At 43.2% G+C, this 14809-nt stretch overlaps 1 protein-coding gene across 2 annotated transcripts; it reads right to left on the bottom strand.

Annotated features, from left to right (window-relative positions):
- Positions 1 to 8671: 8671 nt before the first annotated feature.
- Positions 8672 to 10273, bottom strand: LOC122054076 (putative UPF0481 protein At3g02645). Of its 2 annotated transcripts, none has more exons than XM_042615918.1 (2): positions 10192 to 10273; positions 8672 to 9998 (listed from the first exon to the last, which is right to left on the bottom strand). In XM_042615918.1, the coding sequence occupies exon 2, from the start codon at positions 9953 to 9955 to the stop codon at positions 9023 to 9025; it is 933 nt and encodes a 310-aa protein (XP_042471852.1). In that variant the 5' UTR covers positions 9956 to 9998; positions 10192 to 10273; the 3' UTR covers positions 8672 to 9022. The 2 variants fall into 2 exon arrangements, with proteins under 2 accessions (XP_042471852.1, XP_042471851.1); XM_042615917.1 differs by having other exon boundaries at positions 10170 to 10253.
- Positions 10274 to 14809: the final 4536 nt, after the last annotated feature.

Here is a 14809-nt window from a genome sequence, read left to right on the forward strand (position 1 = left end):
ATTTATATAAAGTCAACCTTTATTTAAAAGTCTAATTAAACTTAGTTAAGGTTAATTAAATCATAACCAAGTCTTAATGAAACTAACTTAAATTAAAATAAATTCAAAACATAATTAATTAATTCAAAGTAAATTTAGATTAAAACAAAGAATCTATGATTTGAGGAAAGGCGTTAAATTAGTTGAAATCTCAAAAACATAAATTTACCCATTTTTGGTAGTTAGCACTAGTTAATTCAAGGTTGACTCTAACTTGTTAGAACCAAGGTCTATCAAAAAGAAGGTTGAGTGTATAATTTATTTAAGAAGTTTTGTCTAGAAAGTAGTCGTTGCTTCGATACCTAAAAAGGCCCTTGTACGTTGTCATAGCCTGGAAGTCAATTATCGAAATGTACACTCAACGGACTGATGATTAAATTTAAATGCAACCTAAGTAAAGATAACTCTTAAAAACTTATTCAATTCATCTTACAAAGCTATAGAATTACCTTTGTATGATATGATAATTAAATAATAAGTATTATTTGAGAAATTATCTTATTAAATTTTTTAAAAATTTTTATAAATTTTTCAGGATTTAAATAGAGGTTGTATGACACGTTTAAGGGGATGAATTGATTAGATTTTTAAAAAAAACTATTTAGATAATCCCAATTAAGTTGGGAATTGATTGGATTAATTAACTTAGGTATATATTATTATAACCTAAGTTTTATTTGTTTCATTTCTCTTCTCCCGATCTCCTCCCCAATCCTGAATGTCTTGTGTGGTTGGCAAGAGGGGTGAATTGCCTTGCAAACAAAAACCACACCTTTCACAAACTATTGGGCTAAACAATTGCAAACTTTAAGAAATAATAATAGAAGTAAGGAAGAGTACGAGACAAACAATTTATTTGATTTGCAATCAGAAGATTGCTACTCTAAGGAAAGTCGGCTCACTATAAAGATCTCTTTCCCGAACAAACGTCAGAGGTAGAGAAGCCTAATACACGAAAATAAAACTTGGAAATGAAAAATAGAATAGGAATTCGAAGTACAAAGTATGTTGTTCGAAATGGAGAAGACCTGAGCTCTATTTATAGCCCACTAGTTGAAATTGATTGTTTGCTGATGTGGCACGATCTGGGTGCCCAAACCCTCTTTGGGTGTCCCCAGTGTGACAAAATTCTATCTCTGTACGACGGCTATGAAACGACGAAGGGATAAAGTTTTATCCACTCTCGAGCGCCCGAACCGTTGCTGACGTGGACCCAAGGTCGATCCACTGCGTTGAGGCGCCCTTTGGAACCAAAGTGGTCCGGGCGCCAGGAGTAGTGATAGTTGGTTTATTGGGAATATTATTTTGGCGGTTTTTGGATGATTTTTGGGGAGCTATTGTATTGATGAATCGATTTGTGATGTGGTTTTACAAAGAAAGGATTGATTTGAGTTAACCACATTCTTTTATTTTAATTCATGAATTTTTGTCTCATAAATGTAATTTGGTTGTGTAGGTAACTCATGGGGTTATTAAGCAAGGAATTAAAGATCATTTGAGAAGAAGTTGGGTTCGTGCAACAAAGTAGGGGAGTGATCTAGCTTAACCATTTGGATCCATTCCATATGATTCGATGAATTGGACTAAACTGAGTTACTGTTGAATCAATTGAAGTCAAGCTGAGCCATGTGAACCAACCAAATAAGTTAACCCTATTGAACCAGTTAAGTGAACTAGTTCAATAGGGATTTTAAAGGTTGATTTTGTCACGGTGAATAGTGGCTTGTGCTACTATTCATCGTGTCATTGTCATTTCCAGGTGCGGTTGCAAGCTCCTTTCCACATCTTAGATCTGAGATATAGTTTCCTTCATCGACGGTAAGGTCTGAGCAACCAGCTATCAGCGTCCGAGGATCAGAGTGCGACAGGAGGCATTTTCCCTGTTCGCGATCTTGACTTTCGCGTTCCAGCCTACCACAGACCAGAGGGTGTTTCCTCGATCTAAGTTTTGATTATCCATTAGAGGTGCCGACGACGTTTTCTCAGCACTTCCAATTCCATTTCATCTTCGAATTCATCTGTGATTTCTGAATAGTTCCGATCAATCGATCAAAATTAGCGACTCCGGATTTCAAAACTCTTTTCTTCGTGCGTTGAGAGTTTTAGTTGATCGCGAGCTTGAAGGGTGGTTCCTATGAGTTGTGAGCATCATTTGTTACTAGTTGGGATTTCGGATATTCTTCATCAATTGCTTGAAGAGCGTTCTCAAGAGCATCTCTGTGTGACGACAGGGAGAAGGGATTAGATCAGTGATCTGAGTTTATGGAATGTTTCTTCACTTAGATTGTGGACTTATTTGTTAGGTCGAATGCTTAGTCTCCAAGCTATGAGAGTAGATCAGTATGCTTGGAGAAGAGTAGATCAAATTGCACACTCTTCTGATATAATTTTGAACAGTTTACTGCTTGAGATATAGACATGCACTCTCAGGCAGGATCACACATCAAAGGAAACATTCTAACTCCAAATAGAAAGAAGGTAGAAGAGAAAGATTAACGAGATGGAGCCGATGTCTCTGAAGGGATCTCCATACTCAGATGATGGATGGATCATCGATGGCTCTAAGGTTCCCCTCAAGGGGAGAACTCTTCTCCCAAGAAAGGGGGTTGAACCTCCTAATCCAAGATACCCAAACAAGGGTTTCCGTAATAGCAGACGGGTACCACTCAGTTCACCGTGATCATCTGTTCTTGGTGGAAATCATAATTAGTCATTGTATCTTGGGAAATAGATGACCCGAGAAAGTCTCGAAACATAGTCGGAGGTGGAACGAATCTGTTTCAAGGAAACTGCGTTCATCGCAGGGCTTAGTTCACTTAGTGTGTACGCTCAATCAAGTTCTACGCTTTGCCTACCCGGTCAATTCGCTCGGCCAAAGGCTCACTCGCCTAGTTGCATCATTCGCCCGGCCAGCCTCTACACCTGACCAATCTCAAGCTCAACTTCGATCAAGTCGGCCACATTTGTTCGATCGCCACTTCGCTCGTTTGGTCACCCTGCTGCGTTACCCGACCGTCCACTTGGCCGCTTCGCTCGCCTGACCGCACGTTGACTCGATCGCTCGACTCTCTCGTTCCGCCTCTTTGCCCAGACGACCTCCAGCTCACTGGGAAGCTAACTCGCTCATTTGGCCTTTCAGCCCTGACGACCTCCAACTCGCTCGGCAGAAGCTCACTCAGCCTCTCCACCCATCCTACTGCAAGCTCACTTGGCCGCTTTGCTCGTTCAGCTGCACTACCCGGTTCGACTTTCAATTTGATCAGCAACTCGGTCGGCCTTGCTACCGATTGACTACTGAACCCGACTAGCCTTTTAATCCGCTCGGACTTTGCTGTTCGGATTCGGTGCTTGGTCTGCACTCAGCAATTGATAAAAACCAACCCTGCTGACAGCATGAAATTATCAGCTCAGATCATCTCAATAGATAAGTAAATTTAATTCGATAAATTTATATTCAGCTAATACCCATAAATCTCCGACAACGAATTATGTTTTCCAACAATTTATATAACTTGTTATATATCTAAAGCACCATCATAAGCAAATGAGTTAATTATACATACGATCTACATTAGGAGTAGAATAGTTTTACATACTCGCTGAACCTTTATTTAAAATCAAAGCAATATTCACTCGTCTTCACAATATATATGTATGCTTTCACTGCTTGCGGTAACTGAGAACTGCATATACAGTTTGCACCAAAGTGAGAAGATTGAAGAAAATAGCTAGAGTGACGACGATACTCACCCACCGATTCCTGAAATAGTTTTGCCTCAGCCATGAGAAATTCCACAATCCCCAAAGTCTGTTCCACCTGTTTCTGGAGTAGCTCTGCACATTGTTCATTACCCCTGCAAGATAGAAATGATCGAAGTCGACGATAGGGGCATCCGTCCTTCGGAGCTCGTTGAATATGTGAGCCACTTCTTCGTCATTGTGCACGCGGCTGTCGATGATCTTTGTTGGTTCAGAATCTAAGAGCAGCACCCCGACAATACACACATAAACACTAAAGAAGATAAAAAACAAAACAAAAAGGAACGGAGTAGCTTGGGAAAAATTAATCTTGCCGTGCTGCTGTTTCCATTCACATTTGTGTTGTATATATACACCACAAGTGATAAGATCTTACATCACTTAAACCATAGAAATAATGCCACGTAAGCTATAAACTAGGAAAGGCTAAGTTATCAAAAATATTAAACGAAACGTTATAACTAAAACTTATCATGTCCGATTTATTTGAATTTATCCGGATTATTTGCTCACATTACTCCCCCTAATCCGGACATGACTGTAAATCATAGACGCCAAGTAATTGTCGCATAGCAGCTAACTTTACTCCTGGTAGTGCTTTAGTTAATACATCGGCTCGTTGTTCTCCGGTGTTGATGAACTCAACCACAATCTGTCCTTTCTCAACACATTCTCTGATAAAATGAAACCTTGTATCTATATGCTTACTTCGACCATGAAATACCGGATTCTTCATGAGAGCTATGGCGGATTTGTTGTCGACAAACAAAGTCACCGGTTTTGGCTCTTCACCGGTTAATTCACTGACAAGGCTTCTTAACCACAAAGCTTGACAGGCTGCAGTTGTGGCTGCCATGAATTCTGCCTCACAAGATGAAAGTGCCACTGTCTTCTGCTTCTGTGAGTTCCAGGACACCAGACTTTCATTAAAATAGAAAGCCATTCCACTTGTGCTTTTCCTCCCGTCGAGATCGCCGGCTAAATCGCTGTATGAGTAGCCGAATATACTAATTTCCTGGGGTCCCTTTGTGTAAGCAAGTCCAAAATAGATTGTACCTTTTAAATACCTGAGGATCTGTTTGACCACCTTATGATGCATGCTTGTAGGCTTTTCCATGTATCTGCTCGCCATGCCGACAGAATATGATAGGTCTGGCCGTGTGTGTAACAGATATCTTAGACAGCCAATGACGCACCTGTACTCCGTGGCATCAATTGGAGTCCCTTCCAGGTCTTTATGCAGTTGTGTCTTGGGTTCCATCGGCTGCTTTGTGGCATTACAGTCTGCCATCTGGAATTGAGATAGAATTTTCTTGGCATAGGCTGATTGTCTAAGTAAAATTCGGCTCTTCTGTTGTTCCACTTCAATTCCTAAGTAGTAGGAGAGAAGACCCAAATCACTCATCTCAAATTCTGTCATCATTTGTTGTTTGAACTTGTTTATTCCTTCTGTGCTCCTTCCTGTCACGATGAGATCGTCAACATACACTCCAACAAGTATACTAGCTTCTCTTTTACCTCTTGTATATACTGCATGTTCTTGATTGCATTTTTTGAAGCCGAGCTCTTTCAGACTCCTGTTCAGCCGCATGTTCCAAGCTCGTGGAGCCTGCCGCAGTCCATAGAGGGCCTTGGATAACCTGTACACCTTGTGTTTCTGATTTTGTATTTCAAATCCTTCTGGTTGAGTGACATATATTTCTTCTTCCAGCTCTCCGTTCAGAAATGCCGACTTCACGTCTAGATGGTGTACCTCCCAGCCTTGATTTGCTGCAAGTGCAAGAATGACTCGAATAGTATCAAGTCTAGCGACAGGTGCAAATACCTCTTCAAAGTCGATGCCTTGTTTTTGCACATAGCCTTTAGCAACTAATCTTGCTTTATGCTTGACCACTTTTCCAGCTGAATCTTTCTTCAGTTTGAACACCCATTTTAGGCCGATAGGTTTGTGGCCTAATGGGAGCTCAGTTAGGGTCCAGGTCTTGTTCATCTCAATAGTCTTCAGTTCTTCCTCCATTGCTTCGTACCAGCAAGCCTCGGTTGCAGCTTCTTGGTAACAGGTCGGCTCTTCTGACATCATCAGCATTACCTCATTCTCCTCTTCATCAATACCAACTATTTCCTCAGTGTTGGCATAGATATCGGCAATGGACCTATAACGGACTGGCCCTTCATGAGACTCGGGTGAGGTAGTTGCTTGGGTGCTCGATGATGGTGTAGACGGACTTGATGCTCTTGTTGAAGATGGGGTAGATAGACTTGATGATGGTGTGACATCTTCCGCCGCTGCCTCAATGTCTGCAGTAACAATCACCTCGTCGGTGTTGAATGCATTCACCACCACAAACTCAGGTAAGTCTTCTTTATCAGCACCTGCGTTCCATGTCCATTCACTATTTTCTTGAAATATTACATCTCTACTTACTTGTAGCTTGTTATGCCTTGGATCAAATAGACGATGAGCTTTGCAGCCTTCTTCGACTCCTAAGTATACCATAGGTGAGCTTCTGTCGTCAAGTTTCTTAAGGTGAGGGGTTGTATTTTTTGCATAGGCAATACAACCAAACACCTTCAAGTGGGCAAGATGTGGCTTTCTCCCCATCCAAGCTTCAAATGGAGTACGTTCTCCTAGCGCTTTAGTTGGGAGACGGTTTAGCAGATAGACAGCATGCCTAACCGCCTCTCCCCAGAACCTTGCCGGCATATGTGTACCCTTGAGGAGAGATCTTGTCATAGCCATCACTGTGCGGTTACGACGCTCCACAACGCCATTCTGTTGGGGTGTGTAGGGAGCCGAAAGGTGCCTCTCAATTCCTTCATTTTCACAGAATCGAGTGAACTCCGTGGATAGAAACTCACCGCCACGGTCTGTCCGAAGTGTCTTGATCTTGTACTCAGTCGTGTTCTCCGTCACGGACTTGAACTTCTTGAATGCTTGGAATGCATCTTTCTTTGCTGTCAAGACAAATACCCACATCCACCTTGTGCAATCATCAACAATCAAAAAGAAATACTTGTTACCAGCAAGTGTACTTGGTGAAATTGGCCCGCAGATATCAGCATGGAGAAGTTCCAACGGCTTCGTCGCTCTAAAGTTTGCTTGGTGCGGGAATGACGATCTTGCATGTTTGGAGATCACACACACCTCGCAAAGCTTGTTCGTCTGGGGCAATAGTGGCACACCAACCGCCAATTTCTTCTCCCCCAACAGCTTCAAGTCATGAAAGTTTACATGTCCGAGCCTTGCATGCCATAACCAGGTGGGGTCTTCTAGGCTTGCTTGGAGGCAGACTTGCTTGAATGTCTTCAAGGTTATCTTGTACAAGCGATTTTGCGTTCGCTTTACCAGCATCAAGAGCTTCCTGCTCCTATCAATCACCTTCATGGTATCTCCTTCCATGTGCACCTCGTTCCCAGCTTCTGTCAACTGACCAAGGCTTATGATATTACTACAAAGTTTCGGAATGTAGTATACCTCGTGGAGGGTCTTCTGATCGCCGTTCTTGCATTCGAACACAGCCGTCCCCTTGCCCATGATCTCAATGGTTGATCCATCGCCAAACCTCACCCTCCCGGTGATAGTTTCATCTAGTTCTTGAAACTTCTCGCGATGTCCAGTCATGTGATTGCTGGCACCATTGTCAAGGTACCAAACGTCTTTGTCTTCACCTTTCTTGACGCCCCGGTACACCTCCGGTAGCAACCTCTCTTCACTGAGCAGAATGGTATCCTGCCGCTGAGATTCTTCGTGGAACATGGTCATCATTAGTGCTGGCTCTTCATCGGTGGCGCAAGTGAGGTGAGCCTCATCTCCACGACGCTTGCTGTAGCATTCAGACGCATAATGCCCCATTTTCTCACAATTGAAGCATTTTATGTGTCTCTTGTCATGAGTGCCACTGTTGTTGCCGCTCGTGCCTCCTGCACTATCTTGGCGCTGTGTACCACGACCACGACCGTGCCCTCGGCCACGCCCACGCCCACGCCCTTTGCCACGATTAGAGCTGTTGGACCCACGTTCCTTGCCTCCTGACGAAGTGTCCACGCTACTCCCCTTTTGTCGCATTTGCCATTCGGCATGAGTAAATAGGAGCTCTCCTTCAGTGCCGTTGGTGTTGCTGCGTAATCAAAGCGTTCGTTCCTCGTACGCCTTCAGTCGCCCTATAGCCTCCTCAAATGGTATAGACTCAAGGTCGTAGAACTGCTCAATGCCGGCAACAATAGGGAAGAATTTATCAGGAACAGAATCGAGCAATTTTTTTACCAACGAGGAATCTTCAAGTGTGGCTCCAAGGGTGGAGAATTTGCTGCTTAGGGCGCTGAGTTTGCCAGCAAACTCATCAATCGTCTCGGTCTCTTTCATCCGGAGAGCGTCAAACTCGCTCTTCAATGTTTGTACACGTGCCTTCTTCACCCGATCACTACCAAGATATCTCGTCTTCAGGCTGTCCCAGACATCTTTCGCCGTCTTCTTTGTTGCAATTTGAAGAAGGATGTCTTCGGGGACACACTGCAAGATGTATGCGCGTGCCTTTTTGTCCTTCTTTGCATCCACCTGGGCTCCTTCCGCTGGCTCCACCGCCTCCCAGACTCCCTGGGCATCAAGGATCGCCTCTGTCTTTATTGTCCACACAGTATAATTGTGAGGACTTAGCATCGGATAGGGAAATGACACTCCGCCGTTCTCCTTCACAGCAGCTTGTGGGATGCCCGACATTTTGGTGGAATTGTAGATTCTTGGGTGTCTTATACTATCAAGGCTCTGATACCAATTGTTGGTTCAGAATCTAAGAGCAGCACCCCGACAATACACACATAAACACTAAAGAAGATAAAAAACAAAACAAAAAGGAACGGAGTAGCTTGGGAAAAATTAATCTTGCCGTGCTGCTGTTTCCATTCACATTTGTGTTGTATATATACACCACAAGTGATAAGATCTTACATCACTTAAACCATAGAAATAATGCCACGTAAGCTATAAACTAGGAAAGGCTAAGTTATCAAAAATATTAAACGAAACGTTATAACTAAAACTTATCATGTCCGATTTATTTGAATTTATCCGGATTATTTGCTCACAATCTTATGTTTCCGGAGCACCGCCACGTCCTTGTCAGTGTTTATCAAGCAGTCCATGAACCAAACATACGCGGAGATGTAGTTGTCGACCTCATCGCATTGCTGCTCGAAAGTGATGAGGTTCCGGAGGAGGGAGATGTTGTCATCGTTGATGATCGAGTTGAGGAATCTCCATGGATCTCTTGCTTTCGTCAAAAGTGATGTCCAAGAAGCTACTGCCATCGGTCTTATTTGTAAATTGTATTCTCATTGCTTCGAGCACCTCAGCACTCGGGAAGGAAGGTAAGTCGACGGTGTCCAGATGTTTCTCCTTTCTTTGCAGCTGGCTAACAAGCCATCCATGAAAAAGATGGAGCAAATGAGAATTTGCTTTAAAGCTACTAACGTTCGAGGTCGAGGCCAAGGTGGAGGGTGAAGAGAGGTTTCGGTGAATTTGCAGCATGAGATCATGACAGAGGAATTCCGTTAGGGGAGGATGGTGAAGCGAATCATCCGTGCACTGATTGAAGAGATAAAGAAGGGGACCAAGAGGGAACTGGTTTTCGGCAACCAACATATCGTGGACAATCGATGGAGCTGCCCACTTCCACAAGTAGTCTTTCTCCTGTGTTCCATTTCCATACCACTTCGCGGCTTGCTCCCGTAGAAACTCGGCCACGAAAGTGCAGTCGAGCATCATCATCGCCACGAACTCATTGCTGGTCATGTTGATCTGCTCCGAATAGACACACCGTAAATGCGGCTCCCACTCCTTGAATCGCTCGACAGTGCGCTCCACTATTTCCATGTCCATGCGGATGGTGCGCTTGAAAAAGTTGGTGGCATTGGGCAATTTGATCCTTCCATCCGTTGCTCGAAAGCGTTGCTTTCCATGGTGGTAGGGGCCGAGAGAGACCATCTTTGGTTCAAAAGAATCGGCATTGGTTCTGCGGATGTTATCAGGAACTCGAAAGATCGTCGCCTGGATGGCTTCCACCGATTCTCTTTCCGGGGTCCGTAGTTGCTTCATGAAAAAATTCGCCATGCGATACACATCTCTAAGAATATCCAGGGATGCGAGAGAATCATTTTCCATCTCTTATAGTTAAACAACAAGAGACGATTGCAGACTTGTAGCTCTGGATTAATCCAAGAAATTAAGCAACGTTACATTGTTAATTCATGTCAAACTAAATATGAATATGCAAAATCAACGTAACTAACAAAATATAGAAAAGAAAGGAGACGATTAAGAAGGAGAAGAACTGAAGGAAGGCAAATTAAAGCAAACAAGGGTATGATTAAGTAACCAGTAGGGCAGCTAGCGTCAACCTAGATCGCTTCGCTTCGGCAACCTGCCTCGCTCGCTGCTTGGAAGAGAAGGATGAGGAGGATAGGAGGGTATCAGACTTGGGAAATGTAGATGCATTGACTTCCATAATACAGATCCAGATCCAGATCTGGACAATCAGTTCGTTGACTTTTCATCTTACGACGGTCGTTAAATTAATTTATTTCTATCAATGTTAACCTACTTTATCAGGTTAGCTTATTCTTCTAATAAGAAAATTAAGATCGAGACAAAGATAAACTTGTTCTCCTTAAAATTATATTGTCTTATATAAGATTATTAATAATTATTTCCCAAATATATAATGACCTACAAATTAAAACAAGTAACATATCAAATTTTAAATTCTGATGATCTTTTAAAACTTTAACACTCTTAGAAAGAAAGACAAAAGAAGAGCTCGAGATGATAAATCAGTATTTAAACTACTTAACAGAGAAGAAACGAAAAAGATAAATCACTATTTAAGAATTAAGTGATTTGAACAACGATAAGTGATTTGAGCAACATTTACTTGCACCTAGCTATGGTGCAATGGCAGAGGCGCTTCTGCAGTTGTCAGTACCTATAATTTGATTCCCAACGATGATATACTATTATAGGGATTTTTGAAACGGTGGTTGGGCGAGGAATCACTTACATTTCTGAATTTACATTATTGGTTGGTAGAAAATTTTTGAGACGTTGGTTATTGGGCATGGAATCACTTATGATCCCGTCCGGAAGCTTATTCGGATGAAGGCGGGCCTTGGTGGGTTGGAAGTTGACGGAAAGTCGCCGAAGCCTCGGATCTACCTAGCACCTCCCCTGGAAAGGTTGGCACGAGCGGCTAACGAGGGAAGATGACCAGGACGATGACGATGACGATGACAATGACGCTGTTGCTCTGCGCACACTCAGACGAGCCCACAAGTCGTCAGAGACCAGAAACAAGGGAAAAAGTCCCCGGGTAAGGCCCTCCGACGCTCAAGTCAGGTACTTTTTCCCCAGAAAACACAGAGAAATGACGAAAAGTAAAGACTAGTGAAAAATGACGAGTGAGCATACCTACATAAGGGACAAAGCATCCCTTTTTATACTGCAACGGATGTTTTTAGGACTTGGCAAGTGTTAAGGAATGTCGGTTGTCAGATTTTGTCTGGCAGTGAATGACACGTGGCTTCTCCTGATAGGCTGGCGACAAAACCGAAGGCGTAGCGAGCCTCGACTGTTAGAATATTCCCTGACACATTGATTGCTCTCTGACATCCTCTGACAAGTGGTTACGATTCCTTGACTTGTTTGTCTTGTAGTGCTTAGACGTTAGGTCTGCATCCTGACCTGCTTCGATCCATTGCTATTCAAGGCTTGCTCATTCCGACCTGCCCGACCGGTCTATTTCCTGACCTGCTTCAATTCGCTGCTATCCACAGCTTGTACGTTCTGACTTGCCCGCTAGGTCTGTTTCCTGACCTATATTCGTTTATTGTAATCCATGGCCTGCACGTTCCGACCTGTGCGCTAAGTCTGTTTCCCGACATGTTTCTGTTTATTGTTATCCATGGCTGGTACGTTCCGACCTGTACGTCAGGTCTGTTTCCCGACCTGCTTCTATTTACTATTATCCATGGCTTGTACGTTTCGACCCGTACGCCAGGTCTGTTTCCCGACCTGCTTCTGTCTACTGTTATCCATGGCTTGTACGTTCCGACCCGTACGCCAGGTCTATTTCCCTACCTACTTCAATCCGCTACTATCCATGACTTGTACGTTCCGACCTGTACGCCAGGTCTGTTTCCCGACCTGCTTCTATTTACTGTTATCCATGGCTTGTACGTCCCGACCTGTACGTCAGGTCTGTTTCCCGACCTGCTTCTGTTTACTATTATCCATGGCTTCTACGTCCCGACTGTTGATACAATCGATCTAGGATTAAATAGGGTGATCTTTGTTTTTGATGTGTGTGTCAAAGGGTTTAAGTTAGGCTTTACATTGGTTCTAATATGTACTTAAGTTGTGCAGGACTTGGTAGATTGCACAAGCTTGGAAAGTTTCATGGCTTAGGTTCTTGAAGATTGGTGAAGGATGGTGCATCCGATGGACCACGGACAAGAAGCAAACGGAGTGAAGGGAAGTGAACCTCAAGGCAATGTGAAGGATGGCACGAAGAATAGCTGCAGGCTTGAGTGCATCTGAGGGACAAAGGCTGAGGAGGAAGACTTCAAGAGCAACTCCGGACACCAGTCGACTGATGCAGTCGACTGGGAGCGAACAGAATGCCTCTGTTCGCTCAATCCACAGTCACCAGTCGACTGATGAAACATGCAGTCGACTGCATGTTTCAGCAGTCGACTGGTATAATGCCGTTGGGATGATGACGCACAGGATCTCCGCAGATTTGAATAAAATAGTAGCCGTTGTGTGATACCAGTCGACTGCATGTTTTAGCAGTCGACTGATATAGGGAATTCCAGCATACTGTATATAAAGTTGAGAGCTTGGAAAGAAAAACTTAACTGATTCAAATTACTGCTTAAGCTTTCCAAGTGATCTTCAAATCTTACTACTCTTATTCTCTCCTCCCTAAGCTCATCAAAAACTTGTAAAAGGAGGAGATCATCCTGTAAAGGTTTCTCCACCATCACTCTTGGATTGAAAAGGAGAAGATCTTAGTGGAGCTTGATTGGGTGTGTGTGTACCTTGGATTAGTCACCTCAAGGAGGTGGAGACCAAGTAAATTGAGAAGTTAGCCTTGTTCTCTTATTGTCTTTCAATTTCATTTCTTTTCGTGCTTCCGCTAACAACTTGTAGGTGAAAAATCAAAGAAAGGCTATTCACCCCCCCCCCCTCTAGCCATACTTAAGGTCCTAACAATTGGTATCAGAGTAAGGTTCGCATCGGAAGAACTAATTGTCAACCGAAGCATCTAGATGGCGTTTCAAGAGGGATATAGCACCGCTAGACCACCCTTCTTCGATGGCAATGACTTTGCATATTGGAAAGGTAGGATGGAATATTATTTAATGAATGATATTGAAAATTGGTTTAGTGTTGTAGATGGATTTGAGAAGCCAAAAGATGGGTCCGGAGCACCTCTTCCAACCAAAGAGTGGACAAAGGAGATGACAAAGAAGGCCCAAGCAAATGCAAAGGCCACAACAACCCTACAATGTGGACTCTCAAAGGAGCAATTAAGCAAAGTAGGACCATTCGATTCCGCCAAGGAGCTTTGGGAGAAACTCATTGAGTTAAATGAAGGATCAAGCGAATCAAGGAGGGCCAAGAGAGATCTCTTGTTGGGGCAACTTCAAACTTTTACTATGAAGACAAATGAGACCGTGAGTCAAATGCATGGTAGATTCAAGGAGATAGTGAATGGTCTTCATGTAATAGGTGAGAAAATTGAAAATCGGGACCTAGTAAGGTATGTTCTTCAATCTTTTCCTAGAACTACCTTATGGGCATCAATGGTTGATGCGTATAAGGTTTCTAGAGATCTTTCCTTAGTTAAGCTCGATGAATTATTTTTTGAATTTGAACTTCATGAACAAGATAATATGGTTTCAAAAGAGAAAGGTATGACTCTTATTGTAGAAAAGAAGGAAATGAAAAAGAAGAAAGAAAAGAAGATAGAATCCTCATCATCCGAATCCGAGCAAGAATCATCGGATAGTGATGATGAAATGTCTGATTCATCAGCATTATTTTCATGCTCCTAGGCCTCCACGAAAATGTATTTTTGATGCCACCTGCATGTCAGCCCCCAGTTACGTTCTCTATAAGGTTGTCATTGCATGTCTTCTACCCATCGTGACCAAAGGGCAAGCCAAAAATCCGTCTTCCTCATCTAGTTCTAATGTATGCCCTAGAGCAGCGTCTTGATATCGATATTGCTCTTCAGGTCTATGAGTCTATCATCCACTTTTCTAGACCAGTCTAGGGGAAGTTATACATGCCTTTCTGCCATGTCTTAACATCATTTTTCGTGCATAAAGGGATAGATGACACTAGGGGTGCCTTGCATCAGTTGTCTAAGGACTTTGATCAGTTAGGGCCTCACCAGATGTCTTTAGCCCAGATTAAGCCACGTGACTGTGTTATGGTGTGGCGTCGCCGCCCTGGCAAGGATGATTCTGATTCTGATTATGATGCGGAGGAGGTCCCTGTTCCTGCTGCAGAGCCAGCATGTGCCTCCCTGCGGAAGCGTGTCTTCCACTTGGAGGAGTTTGTTCGGGAGGAGTTTTGGAGCGTTTGACAGCAGCAGACAGAGATGTTTGATATGATGCGGCGCTGGGATCTTGCCTACCAGGGCCCCCCTCCTCCTCCACCTTCCCATGATGATGCTTCGGCATAGGGTTTTGTTGTGTTGCTATGGTGTCAGGTGACCTTTTAGCTTTGTTGTGCCTATCTTTTCTCACCTCGAATATTGTTGATGATGATGTTGGATATTATTCACTCTTTTTCCTATGTTGTTTGAGACCTTTTATCTTTCTATTTATGCATGATAGTTATGTTTCTGGTATTATTGTTACTCTATGATTATGTGTTTCTATTTGTAACTATTCGTGTACGCATATGTTTCGGTTTACTCTTGTCGTGCTATGGTTCGATGAAATTGTT

Source organism: Zingiber officinale, chromosome 3A, assembly GCF_018446385.1.
Source record: "Zingiber officinale cultivar Zhangliang chromosome 3A, Zo_v1.1, whole genome shotgun sequence".
In the NCBI taxonomy this organism is placed as follows: Eukaryota; Viridiplantae; Streptophyta; class Magnoliopsida; order Zingiberales; family Zingiberaceae; genus Zingiber; species Zingiber officinale.